A 25916-nucleotide genomic window follows, 5' to 3' on the forward strand; every position below is an offset into this window, starting at 1 on the left:
TCAAGAGTAAACCTTAAACAACACTTTTTGGAAAAGACTTACTCTCATAGATATTAAAACAATGTAACCAAAATATTGATTTTGACTTGCACTGACATCTAAAATCACACCTAAAGTGAGCTTTAAATGTCACAATGGTGAGAAAACCTACCTTCACCATAAACCTTGCCTTAAACAGATCTCAATACAGGTAAATTTTGCATGGATACCTACCTTCACCAAAAACCTTACTCATTTCTAACAAAGCTACCATTAATTATTTTTAAACATGTTTTCGATATTAGTAAGCACATAATTTCGAAATAGTTGATTTTTATATCATGTTTCCCTATAGTTTGCGTATAAATTGTAATATATAATGATCCATTATAATCATATTTATCAAAAAAGCAAACTTTAGGTAGCATATTTGTAAATAGCCTTACTCACAAAGAGACCGGCCTCATTGGCATCGTGGTTAGGCCATCGGTCTACAGGCTGGTAGGTACTGGGTTCAGATCCCAGTCGAGGCATGGGATTTTTAATCCAGATACCGACTCCAAACCCTAAGTGCTTCGCAAGGCTCAGTGGGTAGGTGTAAACAACTTACACCGACCAGTGATCCATAACTGGTTCAACAAAGGCCATGGTTTGTGCTATCCTGCCTGTGGGAAGTGCAAATAAAAGATCCCTTGCTGCTAATGGGAAAGAGTAGCCCATGTAGTGGTGACAGCGGGTTTCCTCTCAAAATCTGTGTGGTCCATAACCATATGTCTGACATCATATAACCGTAAATAAATGTGTTGAGTGCATTGTTAAATAAAACATTTCTTTCTTTCTTTCTTTACTCACAAAGATAAGAATTTTTTTTTAAAAACCCTCCCCGAAATGACCTTAAATGACCTTCAAAATGACCTTTAAAGGTCACCTTTGCATAGGAACCTACCCTCACCATAAATCGCACCTACCCTCACCGTATACCATACCCTGTACAGACCTCAGTAAGCATTGGTATCCATTTCTAACAAACCATGCCCCAAAATTTGGACATATCATTAAATTAGGGATCTGCCCCTGAAATTTCAATCAGGAAGCACCCCTACTAGATGTTTAATGGATATATATATATATATATAAACCATATATATAGTATATTATATATTCAGAAACAATGACCTTCATTTGACCTTGAAAATGTAGGTCAAATTGACCAATTATGAAAATACAGCAAATCAAAATGGAAAGTTTGAATATTTAGTGTCACAGAAAAACATTTTTAAAGAGTTTAATCTCCCTTAAAACTGAAATTTTGAATTTATCCTTTGAACTGTTGTTTTGGGGTAGCAGCAGATCAAACACAAATTGACCTTCACGTACTATTAAAAGTATGCAAATTCCCAATTAACGTACAGGTTTAGGCAAGTAAGAGTTGCAGATCTGAAATCTACACACATTTTTACATAGGAATCAATGTTCAAACCTTCCTGACTCTCCGACATAGATAAATCAACCTGGTCAGTCTGGGATCAATCCCCGTCGGTGGGCCCATTTGGCTATTTCTCATTCCAGCCAGTGCACCACGACTGGTATATCAAAGGTTGTGGTATGTATTACCCTGTCTCTGGGATGGTGCATATAAAAGATCCCTTGCTGTTAATCGAAAAGAGTATCCCATTGACTGCATGGCGACAATGGGTTTCCTCGCTCAATATCTGTGTGGTCCTTAACAATATGTCAAACACCATATAACCGAAAATAAAATGTGCTGAGTGTCGTTAAATAAAACATTTTCTTCCTTCCTTGTGGTTGCATGGAGAGATTTAGAAGTGAAACTACAACTGATCAACTGAACCTTGTAACTTTCTTCAAAGACCAGTAATACTAATTATACAGTATATTGTATGGAGTTTACAAAATATGCTTCTGATCTGAAATCTGGAAGCAATGGAATGATGAAAACTCACTGAATTCACAGTCTGATATGAATGGAAGGAAGGACGGAAGGAAATGTTTTATTTAATGACTCACTCAACACATTTTATTTATGGTTATATGGCGTCAGACATATGGCTATGCACCACTCAGATATTGAGAGAGGAAACCTGCTATCACCACTTCATGGGCTACTCTTTTCTATTAGCAGCAAGGGTTCTTTTATATGCACCATAATGTAAAGTATTTGTAGTTGAGTTAAAGGCCACAATGTGGAGATGAACAAGATACTGCCAACACACAACAGTTATTAGAAGGAATGACTTTCCATGATTATAAAGAAATGAACAGAAAGAAAACAAAACAAGAGAATTCAGTAACTGAAATGAAAAATGACCTGACTTAAAGAAAAATGAACCGAGATTAGGAATCATAAAATTTAACAACTGAAATGCAATTCCTAAACATTTACAAAATATATTTTACATAAGACATTTTATTTCTACATGTAGCTAAAATACCATTGTACAAGCCTCTGAGAATTGAGCTAACCCATATCCTTTTTGCTTAACACTGTGTCAATGTAAAGGATGTCCTAAATTTAATGTGTATATGAAGAATAGTTTAAATAAAATTAGATTTGCATAAGCAATGTGCAAACAAAATAATCATTCTCACAATTTTCAGAGGCCTGTTATATAGGGAATAACTGGTTATTGTCTTAAGATATCGGCTTTATCCTGTGAATGTTAGAATGGCAAATGCAGCGAGGCTCTACGACAGTAACCAATTATTTCTTTTATCCTGCAATCCTACAGGAATAGTCGGAAAATCATTATTTATTCCATTTTTGTGTACACAAATCGAGTATCGTCAACCTAGCAAGGCTTTTGCCGTATAACGTCATACAAGATACATGACGTCATCCTTTGTCAGACACTAGCTACACTCTCAAAAGTGTTTCTAAACTCTAATTCATAAACAAATATACAATTTTTGTATTATCGCAAAACTAAAATTTATTTGCATTTACTGTACTAAAACAAATGATTTAAAGAGTATGTTTATTGAAAATCTAGTCTGAAATACTCTAGTCTAGTGGGGCTTATGTCACTTGACCTATAATTTTGGTCACTGACCAAAAATATAGAGATTTATCTAGTCACCATATCTTGACAATGAATACAGTGATTGCGGGATAAAAAAATGTATTGTATTTTTATCTCTAATATTCAAGTTTAACAAATGTGGTGTTTTCATGTGCTGAACTTGCTGGTTTAGCATAGAACGGCTGATGTTCTAAACATGCAAATGACATGTTTGTTCTTGTACGCTATGGTTACTTTATTTGCCATAGCTCATTAATATAACATCTCAACAATGATGGTTTCTTCAGTGATTTGCCTTGAATGTATAACATGGAGTATGTATCATGTGAAAGTATACTAGTTAGTAAAATACAGTGAAATAATGTTTAACTTCAAACAAGATATCATACATTAAACGTTTGTCAAAGGCATTTTGATGAGTCGACAAACAAATTACTGTGAACAGTATTTGTTACTTGTTTAGCAGTGATCATTATAGAAATGTCATTGTTATGCATTGCATTTCTTTAGGAAGGCATACAAGTTCACATACAAGTAACAAAACCAATTAAACATATAATGTTTTGAAAGACCACTGATATGGCTTGCCTGTCATAAAAACCTGGCAATGTCATTGGTTGGTGTGATCAAAACTGGTCTATGGACTAAATGGAACAATTAATGTTAAAAAGATTGCAATTTCCCCAATACAGAACTAGTTATCAAGAAAACCTTATCGGTAGTCTGTCCTAACTGGCTTTGATAAATGGCAATGTCCTCCACTTTGTAAATCAATGCTATCGCACACACGCATGCGTCAGCTGATCAATGATTCAGCTGAAGAATGGAGAAATAAAACTGTTTAAAACAATCAAAAGGTTATTTCAGTATGTCTTTGACAATTTAAACTGAAACAGGCAGGCAGCCACTTATTTAAGTGACAGCATCCTAGTACTGGTTCCAACCTAGGGCAAATTGTAACGGCTCACAAGGCACAAAATAAATTTAAAAGAAGTCATAGGGCAGTTGACCTAATAATGCCAATCACATGATTAGGTGACTTGAAATATACACTCTGTGAACATTCCTCTTCACTACCATAAGACAATAATAAAATAAATTCGAGATTTTTTTTAATTGTATTTGTGGGGAAATACTCAATGAAATAGCGAGAAACTATAGGTCATAGGGTCTAACATGCACATTCAGAACAAGCTGTTGTAGTGCACACCTGTCATGGGTACAGGTGTTGACTTTTTGCAGGCTCCTCAGTCCAGGACAGAAAGGAACTACAGGAAAAAAAACCCACTTTAAATATGTTTCACTTTTTATGCTAAAACTAATTTTTGATTTAATTTTCCTTTAATCACATTTGTGAATAAATCATGTTACTACAACAATGCTGTGACATTTCCTCAGATAATCACATCCAGCCATGCATATTGCTAGGTTACCCAAATTGAAGCTGTGGAGCTGTCAATACCCCCACAATTAACACCAACCTGTGAAATGCAGATCTGAGGCAGTTACCAACTAAGTTAACCTTTGACTTGAGATATAAGTATTATAAGCTAAGATTACATAAACCAGACATATGAACCACATGTAGGCTGCAACTTAATGTCTCACTTGCATGGAAGTGAGAGTTTTAAGTCATTACAGAATGGACATCTGGTCAAGCTTATATGATCAATTACTGGCATTAGAACCAAAAGTTTGTTTTGTTTAATGACTCCACTAGAGCAAATTGATTTATTGACTGGATGTCAAACATTTGGTAATTCTGACTCCAAGAGAATGAATGGATGTTTAATGACAACCCAGCACGTATAGTCTTAGAGAAAAAACCTGTTAAATTGTGCCATTAGTAGCAAAGTATATTTTATATGTGCCATCCCATACACAGAGTAGCAGACTTTGTGGCCTTTGCTATACCAGTCGTGGCACAGTGGCGGGAACAAGAAATAGTCCAATGGGCACACCGACAGGCATTGATCCTAGATCGACAACGTATCAGATGAGCACTTTACCATTTGACTATGTCCCTGCCCGGCAGTGGTAAAGCGTTCACTTGATGTGCGGTCGGTCTGGGATCGATCCCCGTCGGTGGGCCCATTGGGATATTTCTCGCTCAGCCAGTGCACTACGACTGGTTTTCCTGTCTGTGGGATGGTGCATATAAAAGATCCCTTGCTGCTAATCGAAAAAGAGTAGCCCATAAAGTGGTGACAGCCGGTTTCCTCTCTAAATATCTGTGTGGTCCTTAACCATATGTCCGACGCCATATAACCGTACATAAAATGTGTTGAGTGCATCGTTAAATAAAACATTTCTATTTCTGACAATTGCAGGAATGATTGGTTCATTTATGCATCACTTGCACATGTCTAGTTTTGTGTACCTCATTTTTCATTTGATATCATTTACCTGGTCATGACAGGTTATGCAAAAACTAAATGGGTTACCTGTATTTGGTTTTTGAGAAACTCATAAATGGTTGACGCCAATTTTCAATTCTCAGATGCCTGCATTGGGTAATTTTGTCTTCCACAGGTCTGTCTAAAAGTGCTTTCAACATTCTTGGTAATGACTGAAACTATAATCTACATGTTTGCAGGTGTAGAAGCTTTGTTTTCTGTCCTCATGTAGCTATATTTGTTTAAAATGCCATATTGGAACATCTGCATGCCCCAAACCCCCTCTGACAGATCTGGACCCAACTGGGTTCTTAAATGTCCCTCCCCTGGGCCATTGGACTGGCAGTGGCCCCTGCACATTCAAACTGCACTGATAATGGCCACTTTCAAATACACTCTTCAGAAGCAAATGGAATTGAAATGATTACTATGTAGAATACTATACACATAGTAGTAAATAGAAAACTCTCTCCATACCTCTGTGGCCCTCTATTCTTCAGAATGTTCATTAGTGCATTGTATAAAAACCGTCTACTTAGAGTTCATATAGGCATCATGTTAAAGTTAAATTTGTTTTGTTTAACAACACCTCTAGAGCACATTGATGATTTATTAATCATCGGCTACTGGATGTCAAACATTTGGTCATGTTTTACTCATAGTTTCAGAGGAAACCTGCTACATTCTTCCATAAGTAGCAAGGGATCATTTATATGCCCTTTCCCACAGACAGGACAGCATATACCATGGCCTTTAATATACCAGTCATGGTGCACTGGTTGGAACGGGAAAACAACCCAATCAGAAAATATGTCCACTGAGATGGTTCGATCCTATGACACAAGCACGTCAGATGAGTGCTCTACTGACTTGAGCTATAGATCCTGACCCTGGGCATCATGTAAACAGCCAGTGCTCCACCACTGGTGTAACAAAGGATGTGGTATGTACTATCCTGTCTGTGGGATGGTGCATATAAAAGATCTCTCACTGCTAATCGAAAAGAGTAGCCCATGAAGTGGCGACAGCGGGTTTCCATATGTCCGATGCCATATAATTGTAAATGAAATGTGTTGAGTGTGTTGTTAAACAAAACATGCTACATTACTGTGATTTGATCATCTCGACATATCCTGTGGTGTCTTGAAAACCATACATGCCACATGAGAAACATTTATGAGTAGTTAACAGTTCACAAGTTAGTCACAGAAAATTCACTTACATTGTATTCAACTGACATTTCTTACTTTATACACTTTTAATTTTGATAAATAACTTTGTGGTTTAAAGCATAAAAGAGAAACACCAGATCTTCTTTTAAGTCAAAACACAATCATCAAAGTAAAATATCTTACCTTTGTTTTACAGCACTTTACAATTTAATTATTATTATTTATTTTTTTAATCTAAATCAAACAACATCTAGTGTTTAACTGTGTACTCATACCTGGATATAATTCTTTGTTTAAAAACAAAACTTTAATTACCTCAAACAAATTTTAAAAAACAAATTAAATCAGGCTAAAGACATGAACTAAATCAGGCAAAACAAATGATCCCAAACTGAATGCCTCGTCGTTTAAGGGGAGCTATCACTCTTGCTCTCCATCACTCTCCTAAGACTAGTTCAAGGAGAGTAATTTTTAGCTCTCCTACCATGTGAATTGATATGGTATCAATATTGTAATATCTTAAATGGCTTCCCATAATCTGTTACAGGAGCAATTAATCACGCTCTTCAATTTGTTTTTCAGGGTCAGGTCTGAAATGTAGACCTGTGGCATGTTTGGGAGGTGCCAAAAAGTGGGGGGGGGGGGGGGGGGCACACATATATATATATATATATATATATGTTATAGTATATAATATATTAATACAATTATAAATATATAAAAACCATCACTGCTGCTACCACTTGCCCCCACACCACCCACCCACCCCACCCCGCTTTCTACGCCAGTGTCTATATTGATACTTATATGTGTAGCTTTTATTTAATATCTGACTAACAGTAACAATCAACTGATTACAATTTCGTGGTGGTATTTTTGTTTAATAAGATTTTGTGGAGAATCAAGTCCCGTTGTTGACTTTCTTGACTTAAGGTATCATCATGGTAACCCGAATGACCGCTCTCGAATTATTTCAATGCCTGCAACAGAAATGCAGTATAGCTTAAAACAACATACAAGTCTGACAGTAAAGCCAGCAGTAATCATTGTAATACCTTTGTGGAGAACAGTTTCTTCGAATCTGACTGTGAATGGTCCTGGTGAGACGTCCATGTACTCTGTATCAAAGTTGATGGTGTCTCCCAGCCCACACATACCATTAAGAGGGTGCTCAGGAAGCTGGAATAGCAAACAGAACTGGCCATTAGTTTTCAGTGAACATATTTGTAAATGAAATTCTGAAAACAAAGGTATTATTCTGAGGTAGGTTGTTGTGTTTTACCTTAAGAATACATATACAGTAAAGTACACTTACAACAATGTGCAATTTTGGTTTAAAAAATGAAAGTGTCATAAGGTCTCCCTGTATGCAAATCTTTAGAGCCTGCCACAAACCCAGCGAACCCTGCTGTGCGTCTCCAGTAGAACAGAAGATACACTAAATGTTTTGCATGAAATTATTGAAAAGATCACTATTTAAGACTGGTTTCCTAGGATTTTAAGATATATGTTGACTGTGTCATTTCGAAGAATCAATGTAATTTGTACAAATAATTTGTTACGAGCCATACAGGCTCGTATGCTAGCCAAGCTAAAGAGTCCTATATGATTTTTGTGAGCCTTAGGCTACAACAAACATGCTAAGAACGAACTACTGCATAGAATGAACTGATCGTAAAGTCCCGTTTGATCTCCCTATACATTAATAACCAACTTATGCAAATGTGTACAACGAACTACTGCTATAACGAACTATGATGGTCCCTTCAGGTTTGTTATAAGAGTACTTTACTGTAGATATTGTAATGGAAAACCCCCCACTTATCTACACCTGTTTTATAATTGGTGGAATGGCTACTTTTTCATCCAGACAATAGGGTTTTGAGTTTCTGTAAGGCTTATTCTCAGTTGTGTGGTGTAATAACAATAGCATAAAATAACACATTACAGTAGGCCAAGTAACTTAACGATAATTTATTTACATAATGGTTGACATGAAGTCAATAGTTAAATTATAAAGTCATAAAATTAGCTAAACAAGTATTCTGAGAATACTGCTAAAGCAATACATGTCCCCTATCAGGCCAACAAATATCTGTATCTGGCCTCAGACCACAATTAATTTCGCTATATGTTTCTATATAGCCTTAGTGGCTATAACATTTTTATTAATATCAGCAGGCCCGTGAAGTTTTGTATGTACCTTTGCCTGCATGGGGGACACATACCCTGAAAAGGACAACCCCTGTTGTCCAGCTCTTTCTCCCAGCATATTGGTTTAAACAGACACACCCTCTAAACCAGGCCGGAGTACACCCATTTTACACAAAAAGCACTACTTTTGCATGGGCCGGAATTACCACAAACAAGTCTTCAATGTCAACAAGTTACACATGTTTACAAACTACATGCTATCCCCTGTCACTTCAGTCAAACAGTTGCCACTTCATAGCTGTCTGCCATGAAATAATCACAGTCAAACAGCAGACTACTTGCGCGGTCAAACTTCCGGATTTTGGACAACCAAATGGGAAGATAACTGTAATCTGAGGCCATCTAATACGTTCAAGGGCCATAATTCCATGAAAAATAGATAAATCACCATGAAAGTCAAACTTATTCTGTAACAGTACATAATAAAGCTACACGCAAAATTTCAGCAAATTAAAGCTGGGCAGTATACCGTATATATCGTTCGGTATCAGTATCATGTCAATACTGATTTTCTGTACTAAGGAAATTTCAAAATACAGAAATTTTTGTATTGTAAAATGATTTCCACCCTTTAGTAAAGCACTAACAATATATCTCATGAAAAACAAAATAGCTGAAAAGAAGAGCGGATGCACATCATTCTTCCTCAAAATCGACATGCATTTTGTATCAACATAAAGTTTGAAATTAGCAGGTGAGCTGTAACAACTCCGGCATGCATTTAAAGCCGAGTATATAAAAAATACGGCTTGATATCAGTGTTGTGTCAATACCAAATACGGTACTGACTCCGAGGCAAATCACCCCAAAATTACCGATACCAATACCGCATCTTAAGGCATTGCAAAAAAAAAGTCAGAATTTTTTTTTCATTTCTCGTAAGTTCAAGAGCCATAACTCTGTCACAAATGGGTACATCACCATGAATGTCAAACTTGATATATATGCAACAGTATATGACAAAGCTATACACAAAATTTCAGATCAGTATCTTGAGGCACTGCTAAAAAAAAAAGTCTGGAAAACTGTCTGCTGGACAGATTTGCAAATGTTAATACATGTATGTAATATAAAAAAATTAATATGTGTAAAAATTCACGCTCCAACAAAATGCCAAGAAACTCTGTAATACCCATCTTTTTAGAGTATTTAATCCCCTGGTGGATGTTGTGTTATCATCTCCATTAGTGTTTACTACTTGTGTTTAACTTGAATTGCATTAAAGCAACATTTGGTCAAACTCAGATGAATGGCATGTGCCAAGTATACCCAACAGGCAACTAGTTAGACACATATTTCACATTTAACACTGCTGCAAATTAATCTGATAACAAATGTCTTCAGATACATGCACATGAATACTGTTAAAATATTGACCGAAGATCTACAGTCACAGGGGACAATATTTCAAAACCTTAGGTAACCGGAAGCCGCTTCACGTGAGTTTTACTTAGGTAACCGATTGTTTGGCTACGTGAATATAGTTCTAGTAACCGACGTGTTAGACCTACCTAATTGTTAAACACTTGAACTACGGTTCTATGCTACATTGGTGGTTCAAATGTATTAAAAAAATAAAATTATTTTCAATTTGACTTCCGATAGGGTACTTTTAACTTTAGAAATTAACTGTTCATCACGTAACAATTGGCGGTTTACGTGATTTTCAAGTTTCATAACCGACACGCAAACAGAACAACGGTTCTTGTGAAATATTGTGCCCTGCAGTAATCTAAAATCTAAGCCACAATTCCACAAATCATTAATAAGGCAGGTATATTTCATGCCCTCTATAGATGTATACTGGTGGAAAGAAGTAAGGGCACACATAAAGAGTTAATTACAGCAAGTATTGACTGCAACCAAAACACTCACCCACAGTAAGAGGAAAAAGTAAAGTTTTTTTTATTTAATGATGCCACTAGAGCACATTGATTTTTTATCTTATCATCGGCTATTGGACGTCAAACATATGGTCATTCTGACACTGTATTTTAGAGGAAACCTGCTGTTGCCACATAGGCTACTCTTTTATGACAGGCAGCAAGGGATCTTTTATTTGTGCTTCCCACAGGCAGGATAGCACAAACCATGGCCTTTGTTGAATCAGTTATGGAACACTGGTCGGTGCAAGTGGTTTACACCTACCCATTGAGCCTTGCGGAGCACTCACTCAGGGTTTGGAGTTGGTATCTGGATTAAAAATCCCATGCCTCGACTGGGATCCGAACCCAGTACCTACCAGCCTGTAGACCGATGGCCTAACCACGACGCCACCGAGGCCGGTCACAGTATGAGGAAGTGAACTACGTCACTGGCATTGAATTCCACACTGCCCACATCCAGTCCCACATTACAGCTCTGTAGGTAACTAATTTAGCAGTGAATTAACTTTGGTCTCAAATGCCACGTTACCTTATTTCCTTCCACCACTACATGCATAATGTATACTTTTTTTGTAAACACTGCGTACATCTTAAATCAGCCACATTTTATTTTTCGTGACATTTGGGACATTACTTCCCAGGCCAGAAAAATTATACATCTGTACTTTCAATTCCCATGACTTTCCATGACCCATATGAACATAAATGGTTATACAGATCTCCAGATGACCAATGCTCACCTCTCAGGTTAGAGAACTGAAAGCAAACCTATCCATGCTCTAGTACAGGGACAATATTTAAAAATCTTAGGTAACTGGAAGTCAGTTCACATGAGTTTTACTTAGGTAACTGATTTTTTGGTTATGTGAATATAGTTCTAGTAACCGATGAATTAGACCTACCTAATTGTTAAACACTTGAACTACGGTTCTATGCTACATTGGTGGTTCAAATGTATTAAAAAAAAAAAATGATTTTCAATTTGACTTCTAATAGAGTAATTTTAATTTTAGAAATTAATTGTTCACCACATAACTAATTGGTCGTTCACATCATTTTAAAATTGCGTAACAGACACGTGAACAGAACAGTTCTTGTGAAATGTAGTATGATCCTATTAGGTAGTCCACTGCTAAGAGAAATAATACAGTGTTCTCATTAACACCATCTATATTAACAAAAATGGCTCCAGGTTTTGATCTATACTAAAACGCAAAAGAAACGCAGGTCCTGAAAATGCGAAAGAATTGCACTTTGTAAAGCAGTATCTTTGGTGGAATTGAACCTCAACTGTGTTAAAGGACATGGCACACACCCACACCGCAGTCCCACCTGCGTGTCAATTTCATTACCTGTGTGACGTCACGAATTCTCAAAACACGTTGTTTGCACGTGCTGGATCATCCGTATCATGAATCCAGTGCAAACACACTCATTGAAATGCTTATAAAGCCTACACACCTGGATTTAATCGCATAAATTCAATTTGAGTAGTGACAGACAACAGAATCACATTTTAAAAATGCCGCGACTGACGCAACTCCAGCGAGGGATGGCCATCGGGATGTTGCAAGCCGGACAGACCCGTACTGCTGTAGCCAGACAATTGGGATGTCATGTTTCGACAATCGCACGCCTTTCTCAACGTCACCAAATCACTGGATCTGTGAACGATCGACCACGCACCGGCCGCCCGAGGGTGACAACCGCAGCCCTAGACCGGTACATCCGGGTGACCCACCTTAGGAATCGGATGCTGCCAGCAGCTAACACCGCTCACCAGGTGCGTGGTCCACGTGGTCCAGTGTCCGCCGATACCGTCCGACGCCGTCTGAGGGCAGCAGGACTCCGTAACCGCCATCCTTATGTGGGACCAATATTGACCCCTCGGCACCGCCAACAACGTCAACAGTGGGCGCAACAACATCAAAGATGGCGACGTGGCCAGTGGCAACAAGTTCTGTTTACTGATGAGAGCCGTTACAATGTTTCCAACGCTGATGGCCGAATCCGAGTATGGCGACGTCGACATGAACGTTACTCCGACTGCTGCGTTCTGCAGGCCGACCGATGGGGCGGGGGTAGTGTGATGGTGTGGGGTGGGTTCTCATTCAACCACAGAACACAACTTCATGTGTTCAGACAACGCGTTAATGCCGCCGTGTACCAAAATGACGTCATCAACAATCACGTCGTTCCCTTCTTTGCCGCTCACCCACGTGTGCGCTTGCTGCAGCAAGACAATGCCAGGCCGCACACTGCCAGGGCAACACAGGCATTGCTGGCTCAGCACAACATCCCAACGTTGCCGTGGCCAGCCTTATCACCGGACATGGCGCCTATCGAACACGTCTGGGATGAAATCGGACGTCGCCTTCAGGCTCGCGGACAACCTCAGAATATGCAGGCGCTGGAGGCAGCATTGGTCCATGAATGGAACTCACTCCCTCAGGCATTCTTTCAACGGCTTGTCAACTCAATGAGGAGACGTTGCACTGCCTGTTTGAATGCCCAGGGTGGTCACACGCGATACTGACTTTGACAATGCTACAGGTCGTCTCTTTCACATTTTTAACATGGACCCCCACCCTACTTTATGACATGAAACAATAGCCAAAAAGGAATTCAATCAAAAATTTCCAACACCAATGTGTGCCGAATTGGTGTAGCTCCAAAATAAATGTTGAAATCTTCATTTCGTTTTGTTTTTTTAATATTTTATATCCAATTTAATGAGAACCTGCGTTTCTTTTGCGTTTTAGTATATGAAGCATTGCAGTGATTAAGCTACCCACTCTCTCTCTCTTTTTGTTGGTTTGGTACAAGGCATATATAGGGGGAACATAGGGGCTGCTACCTCTAGGCAGTCAGAGGCTAAATCCGGGGTAGGCGTGCCTGAACCTCTGTGGATATGGGCACGTAAATAGAGTTCCCATTCCCATTCCCAGGCCCTAATCTAGTCAGAGAAACGACCCTTTTTTCCACTAAAAACAAATGTCCAAAATGCATCTAACTAGTTATGTTCTCTGCCAGATTCATTCAGTATACATGTAGCTAAAATTACTAATTATTACTTTCATTTTAACATAACAACATATTAATTATCAGTTACATAACAATAAACGAGCTTCCATTTCGTATTATGTTTATGTCCTCAGTGAAATAATTTTCAGTTGTCACAAGCTTTATTTACATGACTTAACTCGTATGGTTGACATTCCTGTAAGGGTGCAGTGTACCAATTGATGACAACATGAAATGTTACATCCCACTTGGCGTTCTTGTAGGACGTATCACTTTGATATGTACCAAGATATTTTTAACCATATGGGTAATAATACTTGTACTATCATGTTTTTAATGTAAATATTCAATTGTTTTGCATACATTTTATCACTGTAAGTAAAAGTATTTGATAATGAAATATTATGATTTGAACCATGTGTCTAATTTGGGACCTTTCCAAATTAATGCAGAACATGACGAAACATTATGAATAAATATTCACTTTGCCAATTTTTTTATCAAAGTTCTCCCCTTCCTTTCTCCTGAGAAAGGAGACGCAGACCTTGCTTTTTAAGGTGCGCAGGTGCAATTGTGTTTGTACAGTGCACATAATTTCAATCTGACCAGGGTTGAAAATTAGCAGTCACCCAGTCACCCGTGACGACCTTTATTGGCTACGGGCGACTAAGAGTTTTACAAAGGTAGGCCGTTGGGCGACCATCAAATTAAGTGTCTGGCGAGTATTGTAACAGTTAAAAAATAAATGCACTGAAACTTAATCTAATGTGACAAAACACACCACGTCTGCCCTGGCACAAACTACAGATTTGACAGCAGAAGACATAAGACATTCTCTATAGTTTGACAGCGCCAGACTCAGCTTCTGTGGCTTTGGACCGTGTATTTCTAAAAAAAAAAAAAACTCAAAACGAATTGCAGACACTGCATGCATTTAAATCTGGAAGTCGTCGGCTTACTGGAATTGACTGGATACACCATAATTATCTAGTGGACCTATTTTTTGACAATTGTTATTAAATGTTATGGTAAAACGTAATCATATTTAATCAGCTTATGTTATTCTGGGACAAAATCAAAATCTATCTTGCAGTTTTAACTCATACTGACGTGAGTGCATGTGCGCATATAAAAATAACAATGGAATTTTCCATTACTACAGGGATTATTCCAAAGGTGAGTTAATTGACTGTCTTTGTTTGTAGATTCCAATGCAATAAGAAGAGATCTCACATGATGACATAACCATCGAAATACATGTAGTACTCTAGCAAACAATAAGTACATTTTTATGCTTTATAGTATGATAACAAAGTGCATAATTTTTATGCTTTATAGTATGATAACAAAGTGCATAATTTTTATGCTTTATAGTATGATAACAAAGTGCATCATTTTTTTTTAAACTGGTACAATGTTGAGTTTTGGGGGAGAGGGGTTTGTTGTTGGGGGTTTTTGTGTTCTTTTTTTGTTTTGTTTTTGGGTTTTTTGGGGGGAGGGGTTCACAAATTAATTTTTTCTTCATATTTATTTTATTAGTAGCCTACTACTGTAGCATTTATAATATCTCAATCCAGTGCCTCATATATAGAGCACAGCCACTTCTGAGGAAATCCTTTACTGGCAATTTCATCCCTCTTGTATCACCACAGAGGGGACTGCCACTCCAGACTAGTTTACTGAAACATGTGCAGTTCTACTTTAGTCTCTTTGTACCGCATTATTTCTGAGACAATGTAAGTCAAGGAGCAAACCTTGGCTATTCTTGTATTTTGTCTTCACCCCTGTATTATAACTGAGATTTAATCTATATAATTTAATGATAATATAAAAAAAAAAAAAAAAAAAAAAATGTTATTTGAGTTGGTATGCAAATTCGTCAGTTTCCTTTTGACGCAAACGGATTACTTACACATGGTTATTATTCAACAAAGAACATTCAAGTTTTGATTTTGGCTGTGTAGTTAAATTTCTATGTGATGATTGGAGGGCTAGTTGAATTTGTGAAGGGCCAGTGAGATTTTTCTTCAACTAGCCCTGCTGGCGATCATGCTTTTCATTTTAATTTTCAACCCTGTCTGATGAGTGTGAAAAACTGTGTATGTTACATTGTAAACTGACTGCGAGTGTGTTCTGTAATGTGATTGCTTAATTACATTCTTTTTCCGGGATCAAATAGACAATAACACCTGGGAAGCTAATGACGTCATTAGCAATTCGAAGAGGCGGAGTGACGATTCAAGGGTCTACAGTTAGATTGTAGCCAGGTATTTTTTTTCAAGAAATACCAAATATACAGTTAGTTCCGTAGAAAAATGATTCAGTTTACAATGGACATAACGATATGGAGTTTTTAGATTTGCGGGTGTTATTGTCTGTGTGATGCCCGCAAATGTTTCAAAAATGACATTTGCGGGATCAAATAGACAATAACACCCACAAATCTCCTAACTCAACAAAGAGCACACATAAAATAGATGGGTATATGTATTTCCACTGTTTACAAAAATCAACAGTTTTCATAGGTCATTTAGCTGATAGGAAGGTCCTTTTATCAAAACAATACAAATTTAAAACATGACAGTCGCTTCCATGCTGTCGTTAAACTGGTATTTCTCTTTGTTGAACAAATCGGGAAATACTGGTTTAATAGACAATTTTGTAGATGTACCAGTCAAAATCCAATCTGCCTATTTTATTTATTTTGGAGTGATTTTTCACTCTCCTTAGCATATTAAGGTGTGCCTATAATTTTCAAAAACTAAGTACTGGAGAAGACACTTCTACTTTTTCAATCCTGCTACCTCCTCAACATGAAGAATTCCTCTTTTCCTAGTTCATTTTCATTAAAGAAATGACATTTTTTACTTTGCATTTAAACTTGAGATTTTGCAAAAATATTGTGTGTAAACATGGGAATACAAGCCTCTGAGAATGAAAATTGGTGCAACGCATTTGTAGATTAAGCGATATGCAATCCATAACCTCCTTAATTTAAAGTGTGGACGAATTTTTTTAAATCAGGTACACAAAAATAGACTCAGGTGAGCAAAGTGTGAAGATCATTGTCAGTATTTCCAGAGGACTGAGGATGCCTTAGATTATCAGGATGATAGTGTTCAGATGTCAGATGATAGATGTCAGAAATTTAAGAGTTCTCTTTGCATTATAATGCTTGTTCCCTCATCCCCCCCCCCCCCCCCCCCCCCCCCAAGTCAAAAATCCTAGATCTACCTTTATGTTTATCAATGCCACCAAACTTGGGTGGGACATAGCCTAGTGGTAAAACATTCAGATGTGCAGTCGATCTAGGATAGCCCACTGGGCTATTTCTCTTTCCGGCCAGTACACCATGCACGACTGGTATATTAATGGCCATTGTAAGTGCTATCTTGTCTGTGGGATGGTGCATATAAAAGATCCTTTGCTACTAATGGAAAATGTAGCAGATGTTCTCTCTAAACTATGTCAGATTTACCAAATGTTTGACATCCAATAGCAGGACCGGCCTCAGTGGTGTCGTGGTTAGGCCATCGATCTACAGGCTGGTAGGTACTGGGTTCGGTTCCCAGTCGAGGCATGGGATTTTTAATCCAGATACCGACTCCAAACCCTTAGTGAGTGCTCCGCAAGGCTCAATGGGTAGGTGTAAATCACTTGCACCGACCAATGATCCATAACTGGTTCAACAAAGGCCATGGTTTGTGCTATCCTGCCTGTGGGAAGCACAAATAAAAGACCCCTTGCTGCTAATCAGAAAGACTAGCCCATGTAGTGGCGACAGCAGGTTTCCTCTCAAAATCTGTGGTCCTTAACCATATGTCTGACGCCATATAACCGTGCGTCGTTAAATAAAACTTTTCTTTCTTTCTTTCCAATAGCAGATGATTAATTAGATCAATGTGCTCTAGTCAGAGCCGGTTTATCCTAGTAGCACATGTAGCACGTGCTACGGGCCCCCTGCAGTGATGTATACATTTATTTTCCCCAGGTCATTTTCCCTCTCTCCCTGAGGGGGTTTCAAAGTATATATCCTAGGAAGGTGGACCCTAATGTTATTTGTGCTACGGGCCCTGCAGATCCTTAAACAGGCTCTGGCTCTAGTGGTGTCATTAAAGAAACCAAACTTTTAAAGTCTGTACCATCTCAGGCCATATAGCAGAGCCCTCAAAAGTACCCGGTCTTCGGCGGCAAATCGACGCCTGAAACAGCTTTTGCCGCCGCCTACTTTTCGAGTAAAATTGTTCAGTTGCTGCATTTAATGGATGGTGACTGATTTGCGTTAACAGAGGCCATGAGAATGCATCTCAGAGGTTCGATTTTTCAAATGTTTCTTGGGGAGGGACCCCAGACCCCCCACTTTGCCCCCTGCTATCATCACTGTTGTAGCCTGCTACTTCTTAAATTATTGAGGGCTCTGATATAGTCCTCCTGAACGATATCTGGAGTGGACAGGCACAATCTCTTAAGTAGAACATGAACAATATCTAGGTGGGGGTGGGATGGGGTGGGCAGTCATATTTTATCTTTATTTATATAGTGTACATAGGAATTTAAAAAAATTGTATTTCTGTTCTCCAGAGAGGGGAGACCACACTGCCCCCCTCCCCCCCCCCCCCCCCCATCCCTACAGGCATGCATTGTTTTTTCCAAACCCGTCTCCATAAGGATTTTCCATGTACATGTGTTTGATGTGGTCAAGTTGTGCATAAGGAATCTAGACTTCATCAGTCTAAATTTTATATTTTGAAGAGATTCTGAAAAATATTCTTTGGCAGAAACGACATGGGTTGAACTGGCCAGTGGCGTATTAACCACAAGTGACAAGGACAGACAAAATATCCGACGCAAATCTCTCAGAACTCATGCATCTACTATGGCTATGCTTATGTGTTCGAGTCTTAGTCAAGTCAGTCAATTTTTTTCATAAACTGCATTAGAATATTGGATGCATCATTTCGTAAAACAAAGGAAGAAGCGACAAACAAACGCCGCATAGGCTAATTCATGCAAATATATTCAACCCACCTGTACGTAAATATCGGATCTTGGGCTCTGTGGTCTTGGACAAACAAACCGAGAGTGCCCGTTAACAAACGACCATGTCAACTGCATCAGAATAACGGAACATAACCACATGATGTAAATTATTGTCAGTACACCGCTGACAAAGAGTAAAACGGCTTAATTGCTGCTGCTTTCGTTTTGTTCCTGCTGGTCAATAATCGAATCTGAAACCCGGAAGTGTCTTTGAAGTTACCGCGCATGTCGAAATGACAACAATACAATCCAGTTACCGCACTACCTCTAATAGAGAACAGTTATCTCGGCGAAAACTCTGTCCATTTAATCGTACAAAAACAAAAAGTTACTAATATTTGAATACCATCTGTTTTATTTTCGTTCCTTATTATAAAAAAGCAATATCTGTTTAATGACACCTCAGCACATTTTAAACTACAAATATTTGGTGAATAACATTATGTTTGTTTTTTTGGACACTTGGGGAAGACAGACTGACAGAGAAAGGTAGAGAAGAAACGCGCTGCCACTACGTAGGTTACTCCCACTGAAAAAGAAGTCATCAGGGTTGAACATTGACATGAAACCCATGGTTGCCAGCAGGGCCAGTTGAAGAAAAATCTTACTGGCCCTTCTCAAATTCAACTAGTCCATTGAAATTAAACTGCACAGCCAAAATAAAACACTAGAATGTTTTTGTTGAATAATAGCCATGTGCTCACCGTATATAGTTTTTGCGTCAAAAGAAAACCAATGAATTGGTGTTTAACTTCAAAATTAATAAAGTTGAAATTCATATAAAAACATGTTATTAAGTCATACCAACTCAAATAAATAAATAAAGTAATGTTTTATTTAACGACGCACTCAACACATTTTATTTATGGTTATATGGCGTCAGACATATGGTTAAGGACCACACAGAGTTTGAGAGGAAACCCGCTGTCGCCACTACATGGGCTACTCTTTTCGATTAGCAGCAAGGGATCTTTTATTTGCGCTTCCCACAGGCAGGATAGCACAAAACCATGGCCTTTGTTGAACCAGTTATGGATCACTGGTCGGTGCAAGTGGTTTACACCTACCCATTGAGCCTTGCGGAGCACTCACTCAGGGTTTGGAGTCGGTATCTGGATTAAAAATCCCATGCCTCGACTGGGATCCGAACCCAGTACCTACCAGCCTGTAGACCGATGGCCTAACCACGACGCCACCGAGGCCGCAAATAAACAGAATCGAAAAAGAAATCCAGTATAAATAAAAATATTTCTTTACAAATTACCATTAAATTGTACATATTAAATCTCATTTTTAATACAGGGGTGAAGACAAAATGTATGCTGCTAGACTAAAGGTACCTCTGCGCGTGCTTTAGTGAACTAATCTGGGAGTGACAGTCCTCTTTGTGGCGATGCAAGAGGGATGGAATGAATTCCTCAGGAGTGGCTGTTCTCCTATAGACGAGGCACTAGAAAGAGTAATGAATGAATGAATGAATGTTTAACGACACCCCAGCACGAAAAAATACATCGGCTATTGGGTGTCAAACTATGGTAATGCAAACAAATAAGGTGATGATCAACATCAATATAAAAATTCAAGATTTAAATAAAAACAGTGTAAAGAACTGTGAAAAAATACAAATATCACAGATAGATACTGACTTTTACTCAAAACTTCAATTTGTGCTGTATTGGCCATTCTCAAAGAGAATGTTACACCCCTGCACCACGGTGAGCTTACAGCACGCGCAGGGGCACTAGAAAGAGATCCATGGAATCATCCACTATTTAGCCAAATGTCCATTCGACTCTGCCTTGTGCAGAGATAGGCCCTGATAATGTATTAGTTTTGTCATTCAGATTACCTTGGATATTCCATCAATTGCCTTAAAACCTGTGTTAGAAAAATGTTAACCTATGCAGTTTGATGGTAATTTGTTAAAAAAAAAAAAAATTGTTTTAATTTACACTGAACTTTTACCCCCAATAAAATGTTATTTAAGATGGTATGGGTTTAAAACTTAATAAATTAATGTTTTTATATGAATTTTATCTCTATTCATTATTTTGGCGCTGTCAAAATATAGAACATGTCTTCTACTGCCAGATCTTTAGTTCGCGCCAACATGTGGTGTGTTTTGTTACATTCGATTCAGTATAAGTGTGTTTCTTTTTTAACTGGTATCATACTTTCCAAACCCTAAAATCAATGGTAGTCCACGGACTACCTTTGTAAATTTCGTAGTTGCCTGTGACGGTACATGCTCTTAATTTGTTTTCGCCTGTGGCGATATTAATTGTTTTAGAAGGCCGTGTGCAGTTCCAAATTGCACTTATCCAGGTGGGCAACTTGTTACGTAATACTTCTGCGCGACGGTCCTCGATTGGTACGCCTAATACACACCCAGAGTAGGTGTGGAGGCCATGTGGCTAGTAGTTACGTAATATCTCCGGTAGTGCTGTTTATGGCTAGGGGATTGCTCGCGGAATGGCGACAGCCAGACTGACAATCAGAGAGAAATATACCGACTCTGGGAGAGGTGGAATATCAGATGATAGGGGGAGGACCGCCTTGTAACCCCAGGCGATTTTCTGATTTTATAATAAATAGCTAGGGTTTAGAGATTCCAAAAAGGAAGGCTTCCCGGGAACGTTGTCCGTTTGGAGTTTGGTAAATATATTATTTCTGCTCTGTTGTATAACCTTGATGTGATTGATGTGACTTTTAATATTTTAATACTGTATTATACCAATATTATTTAGACAGTGTCTTCGGTCATCTGACGGAGTAAATCGTAGACTGATTGTTCTAACATTATACGAGTATTTGGTAATAATAAGCTTAACCAGTCATCCTAGAGGACCTAGGTAAACTGTAGGTTATTGTCTTTATTGTGATAGTTACCAGTATTAAGTCTGTATTACAAGGTTATTGAATGAGTAGTTAGGGTTAATTAAAAATTGACCAGTTAGGAATAGTGTTGTAATTCCTTTATTAATTAAGTTCCCCTAGAAGCGTTTCTCAATTTATCACACGTGTGGGTGTTGTGTCACGGTGAAGTGATTAGCATATTGTGTAAACTAGACACCTAGAGATTAACTAATTAAGTGATCAGTTCTGGGTTGTTATTATTGTTGTTATTAATTAACTACTTCGGCAGTACATTTGTTAGCGTAGGTTAATACAGATTCCAAAGTGTATTGTGTTTTGTTGTGTTTTCTAGTGAACTAAACGTGCTATAATAATATATACTTTATATAAGATCGTATCTCTGATCATACCTAGAGACGAGCCAACGCGGGTATATACTGCCTGTTACAGAGAGATCTAATAGATATACAGTTAGGAGAGATATTTGGACAATCGTGTTTTATTCAGTTACGGGTATTATAGAATCCCCGTGACATTTCCCTTAGACAATAAAGGTCGCCACGGGCTCATTTTCAACCCTGCAGTCATGAATATTTTATGCACCTTTTAATGTACCAGTCGTGGTGCACTGGTTGGAACGCGAATAAATACAAGGTTCTATCGTTGGCAATCTATCCTGCCACTGAGTTATACCCCATCTCTGAACGTTGGACATTGGGCATACTGAGGTCCATCTATGCTTCTAGGATGGGGTAGGTAACTATAGCTGCAGGTAGACTCCAAATTCAAATCTTCTGCCAATTATACAGCGTCTGTTGTCTATAACATAAAATACGCAATTATTCATTAATATATATATTCTAAGATTCTCTGTTTAGCAACCAGTACATTTTAACAAGAATTTCACATTTTTCTATCAAGACCAACATGCTATTATGTTACGTATAATATCTGCTGATGGATCCCTTCCCAGGACTGCGTGCTTCCGCGATCCACTTAGAAGGACATGTCAGCATTTGGCGCTTGACATTCTATTGTTAAACCTTAAAACTTATTTCAAAATTCACTGGTCTGGTACTGCCTGTGATTGTCTATAAATATGTCTAAATGGACAACGGTAAGTGCAGTGGCGTAGGAAGGTGCAAAAAAGTGGGGGGTGGGGGGTGGGGGGGGGGGGCACACTTTTATATTTACACACATTTACACTATTATAACGCTTCCTACGCCAGTGAAATGCAACTTGCTGTACTCATTATCGGCGCTACCAATGGCGAAGGATGTGCTCACTTTTCGCGAATCAAGTTTCGACAAATAATTTATGCATGTTGTCAAAGTTTCTATTATAATTGTCTTGTGCAGAAATACAGTTAAAGTTTGTTTTGTTTAACGACAACACTGGTGCACATCGGCTATTCGATGTCAAACATTTGGTAATTCTGACTCGTAGTCATCAGAGGAAACCCGCTACATTTTTTCTAATGCAGCAAGGGATCTTTTATATGTACGTGACTTTCCCAGACAGGGAAACATATACCACGGCCTTTAACCAGTTGTGATGCACTGGTTGGAACGAGAAAAAACCCAACTTACTGAATGGATCCACCGAGGTGGTTCGATCCTGCGACGCAAGCACCTCAAACGAGCATTCAACCTACTGAGACCGGTCTCGGTGGCGTCGTGGTTAGGTCTCGGTCAACAGGCTGGTAGGTACTGGGTTCGGATCCCAGTCGAGGCATGGGATTTTTAATCCAGATACCGACTCCAAACCCTGAGTGAGTGCTCCGCAAGGCTCAGTGGGTAGGTGTAAACCATTTGCACCGACCAGTGATCCATAACTTGTTCAACAAAGGCCATGGTTTGTGCTATCCTGCCTGTGGGAAGTGCAAATAAAAGATCCCTTGCTGCTAATCGGAAAGAGTAGCCCATGTAGTGCCGACAGCGGGTTTCCTCTCGAAATCTGTGTGGTCCTTAACCATATGTCTGACGCCATATAACCGTAAATAAAATGTGTTGAGTGTGTCGTTAAATAAAACATTTCTTTCTTTCTTTCTTTTTCAACCGACTTAGCTAAATCCCGTCCCGGTGCAGAAATATAACTTTTTTTGTGCTTAACATTTGCTAAACCAGTCTTGAAAGCGGCCATCTTTTTAAATACAAAATAGTTGTATATTCCCGGCGAGTGGTTATCCTCCTCTAAATATAGGCCTCCCTTTTTTTTTAAGGGGCAGGCTGATTTTTGCCCGAATTAAACGAAAATGCCCAAATCTGAATATTATTTATTCATAATATCTTTACTGCCAAACAGCTATAATGGGTTGCAAATAAATCATGGATTACAGCTAATACTGTGAACAGAATGATGGAAATACATGGTGAATAGGTTTCAGCCCAGCTGATTTTTCTCGAATATCTCATTCGTTTTTGTCCGCATTTGAGGATTTGGTCCCACGCTGTCTCGTACGTTTATGCCTCTAAGCGATGTACTGGGACCAGGGTAGGCCTACCTTTTATGAGGGAATATCGTCAAGCAAGTCGAGAAAACATATATCAATTCTTCATTAGTGTTCAAAACGCAGAGTGCTTATTCCATTGTATCTGTATCATAGCAGGTTTTTGGGGTCTAACGTAAATTATACACGTCGATGGCCCTGCGAGTGCTGTTCGGAACCGTGTTGCAGAGATAAAAATATTTGAGTGAGGTTGTTTCCATGGGATTATTTTTGTTTATTAGAAGTCTGTACATGATTTCTAACCTTTTACTATGTATGGTATGATTTTGTTTCAAAAAATTTAATTAGCGTTTTTGTTTATCTCCTGTCGGTTATCTTGTTGATGTGATTTTAATCAAAGAATTATAAGATCATTGATCAAGAAACTACTAGTACTGGACTTGGGGAACAAACATTTCTCATTTACTACTGCAAATGGTCACAAATCAATTTGATGCTGTTATTGGTTTGTTGTTTTGTATTTCTGTCTGTCTTTGTCTGCTTGTATCTCTTATCTATCTACTCGCAGACAGAGAGAGAGAGAGAGAGAGAGAGAGAGAGAGAGAGAGAGAGAGAGAGAGTGTGTGTGTGTGTGTGTGTGTGTGTGTGTGTACTACAAAATGCATATTAATTTGAGTTATCGTCTAGTTTTCATTTGATGGTGCTGTCGTTAAATGGTTTATATACTAATATATATATATTACCCCAAAACACCAATAACCACACAGAGTATGGAACTGGCTAAAACAGAAGTATGGGGACTGTCATTTTAATATTTCACACGTATTACTATGTGTATATTTGCCACATACAGTGAAAATTGTAGTCTCATAGGTCAAAATTGTTGTTAAAATAGCAACAGATTCAATATCGTAATCAAACTGCGAGTGAAATTTTATGAACATGTGTATCTTTGTTTACGGCACGGTAATATTTAGGGAGAATGAACTAAAGGACAAAATAAGAGAGAAATGGGAAGAAATCACGTTTGAAAGAAATCAGAGAAAGATCCTTTGTTGGCAGTGTAAGACGGTGGATACATTGACCACCTTTCCACTCAGCTTTGGATGTCTCTCTCTTTTTTGTTTTACTTACAGTTTTGAATCTGTTGCTATTTTAACAATTTGTGACATATGGCCCTACAATTTTTACTGAATGTGACAAATATTCATGTGGTAAAGAGTGTGAAATATTAAAGGGACATTCCTGAGTTTGCTGCATTGTAAGATGTTTCCGACTAATAAAATATTTCTACGATTAAATTTACATATTAAATATATTTTCTTGTCTAGAATATCAGTGTCTATATATACAATGTGTTTCTGGTTGTTTTAATATTTGTAAGAAGCCCAAACTGAATTTTGTGTTCAAATAATTTCGTACGTACGAAAAAATATTTTTTAGAAAATAAAATGAAAATTAACCTAGTACAAATATTAGAACGATCAGAAACACTTTTAATATACAGCCACTAATATTCTAAACAAGAAAATATATTTAATATGTAATTTCAATCGTAGAACTATTTTATTAGTCGATAACATCTTAAAACATTGCAGCAAACTCAAGAATGTCCCTTTAAAATTACTCGTTTGAGAGCAAACTGTTGTTTGGCAGTTATCAGAATGTGTCTGTAAAGTTTTAGGTATTACGTAACGAGTCCCACCACCATGCACAAACACTGACTGACAACCAGATACATACATAGGATTATTTCGGGCCGCGTAATCGGCGATCTATTATTGTGTAATTAACATGTGAATTTTCGACAGCCTAGATCAGTCAAGACACCCTCGCTTCGCTTGGTTGACAATTCTTG

General features: G+C 38.1%; 1 protein-coding gene across 1 annotated transcript in view; it reads right to left on the minus strand.

Moving 5' to 3' along the window:
- The window catches only part of LOC121371163, a 121490-nt gene extending 102556 nt beyond the window's left edge, over positions 1–18934 (minus strand). The window contains exons 1-2 of the mRNA XM_041496844.1: positions 18741–18934; positions 7644–7767 (exon numbers count right to left, since the gene is read on the minus strand). Coding sequence (XP_041352778.1) covers positions 7644–7767; positions 18741–18851 — 235 coding nt within the window. The 5' untranslated portion in view covers positions 18852–18934. The remainder of the gene's footprint in view (positions 1–7643; positions 7768–18740) is intronic.
- Between the last annotated feature and the right edge of the window lie 6982 nt (positions 18935–25916).

Source organism: Gigantopelta aegis, chromosome 4 (assembly GCF_016097555.1).
Source record: "Gigantopelta aegis isolate Gae_Host chromosome 4, Gae_host_genome, whole genome shotgun sequence".
In the NCBI taxonomy this organism is placed as follows: domain Eukaryota; kingdom Metazoa; phylum Mollusca; class Gastropoda; order Neomphalida; family Peltospiridae; genus Gigantopelta; species Gigantopelta aegis.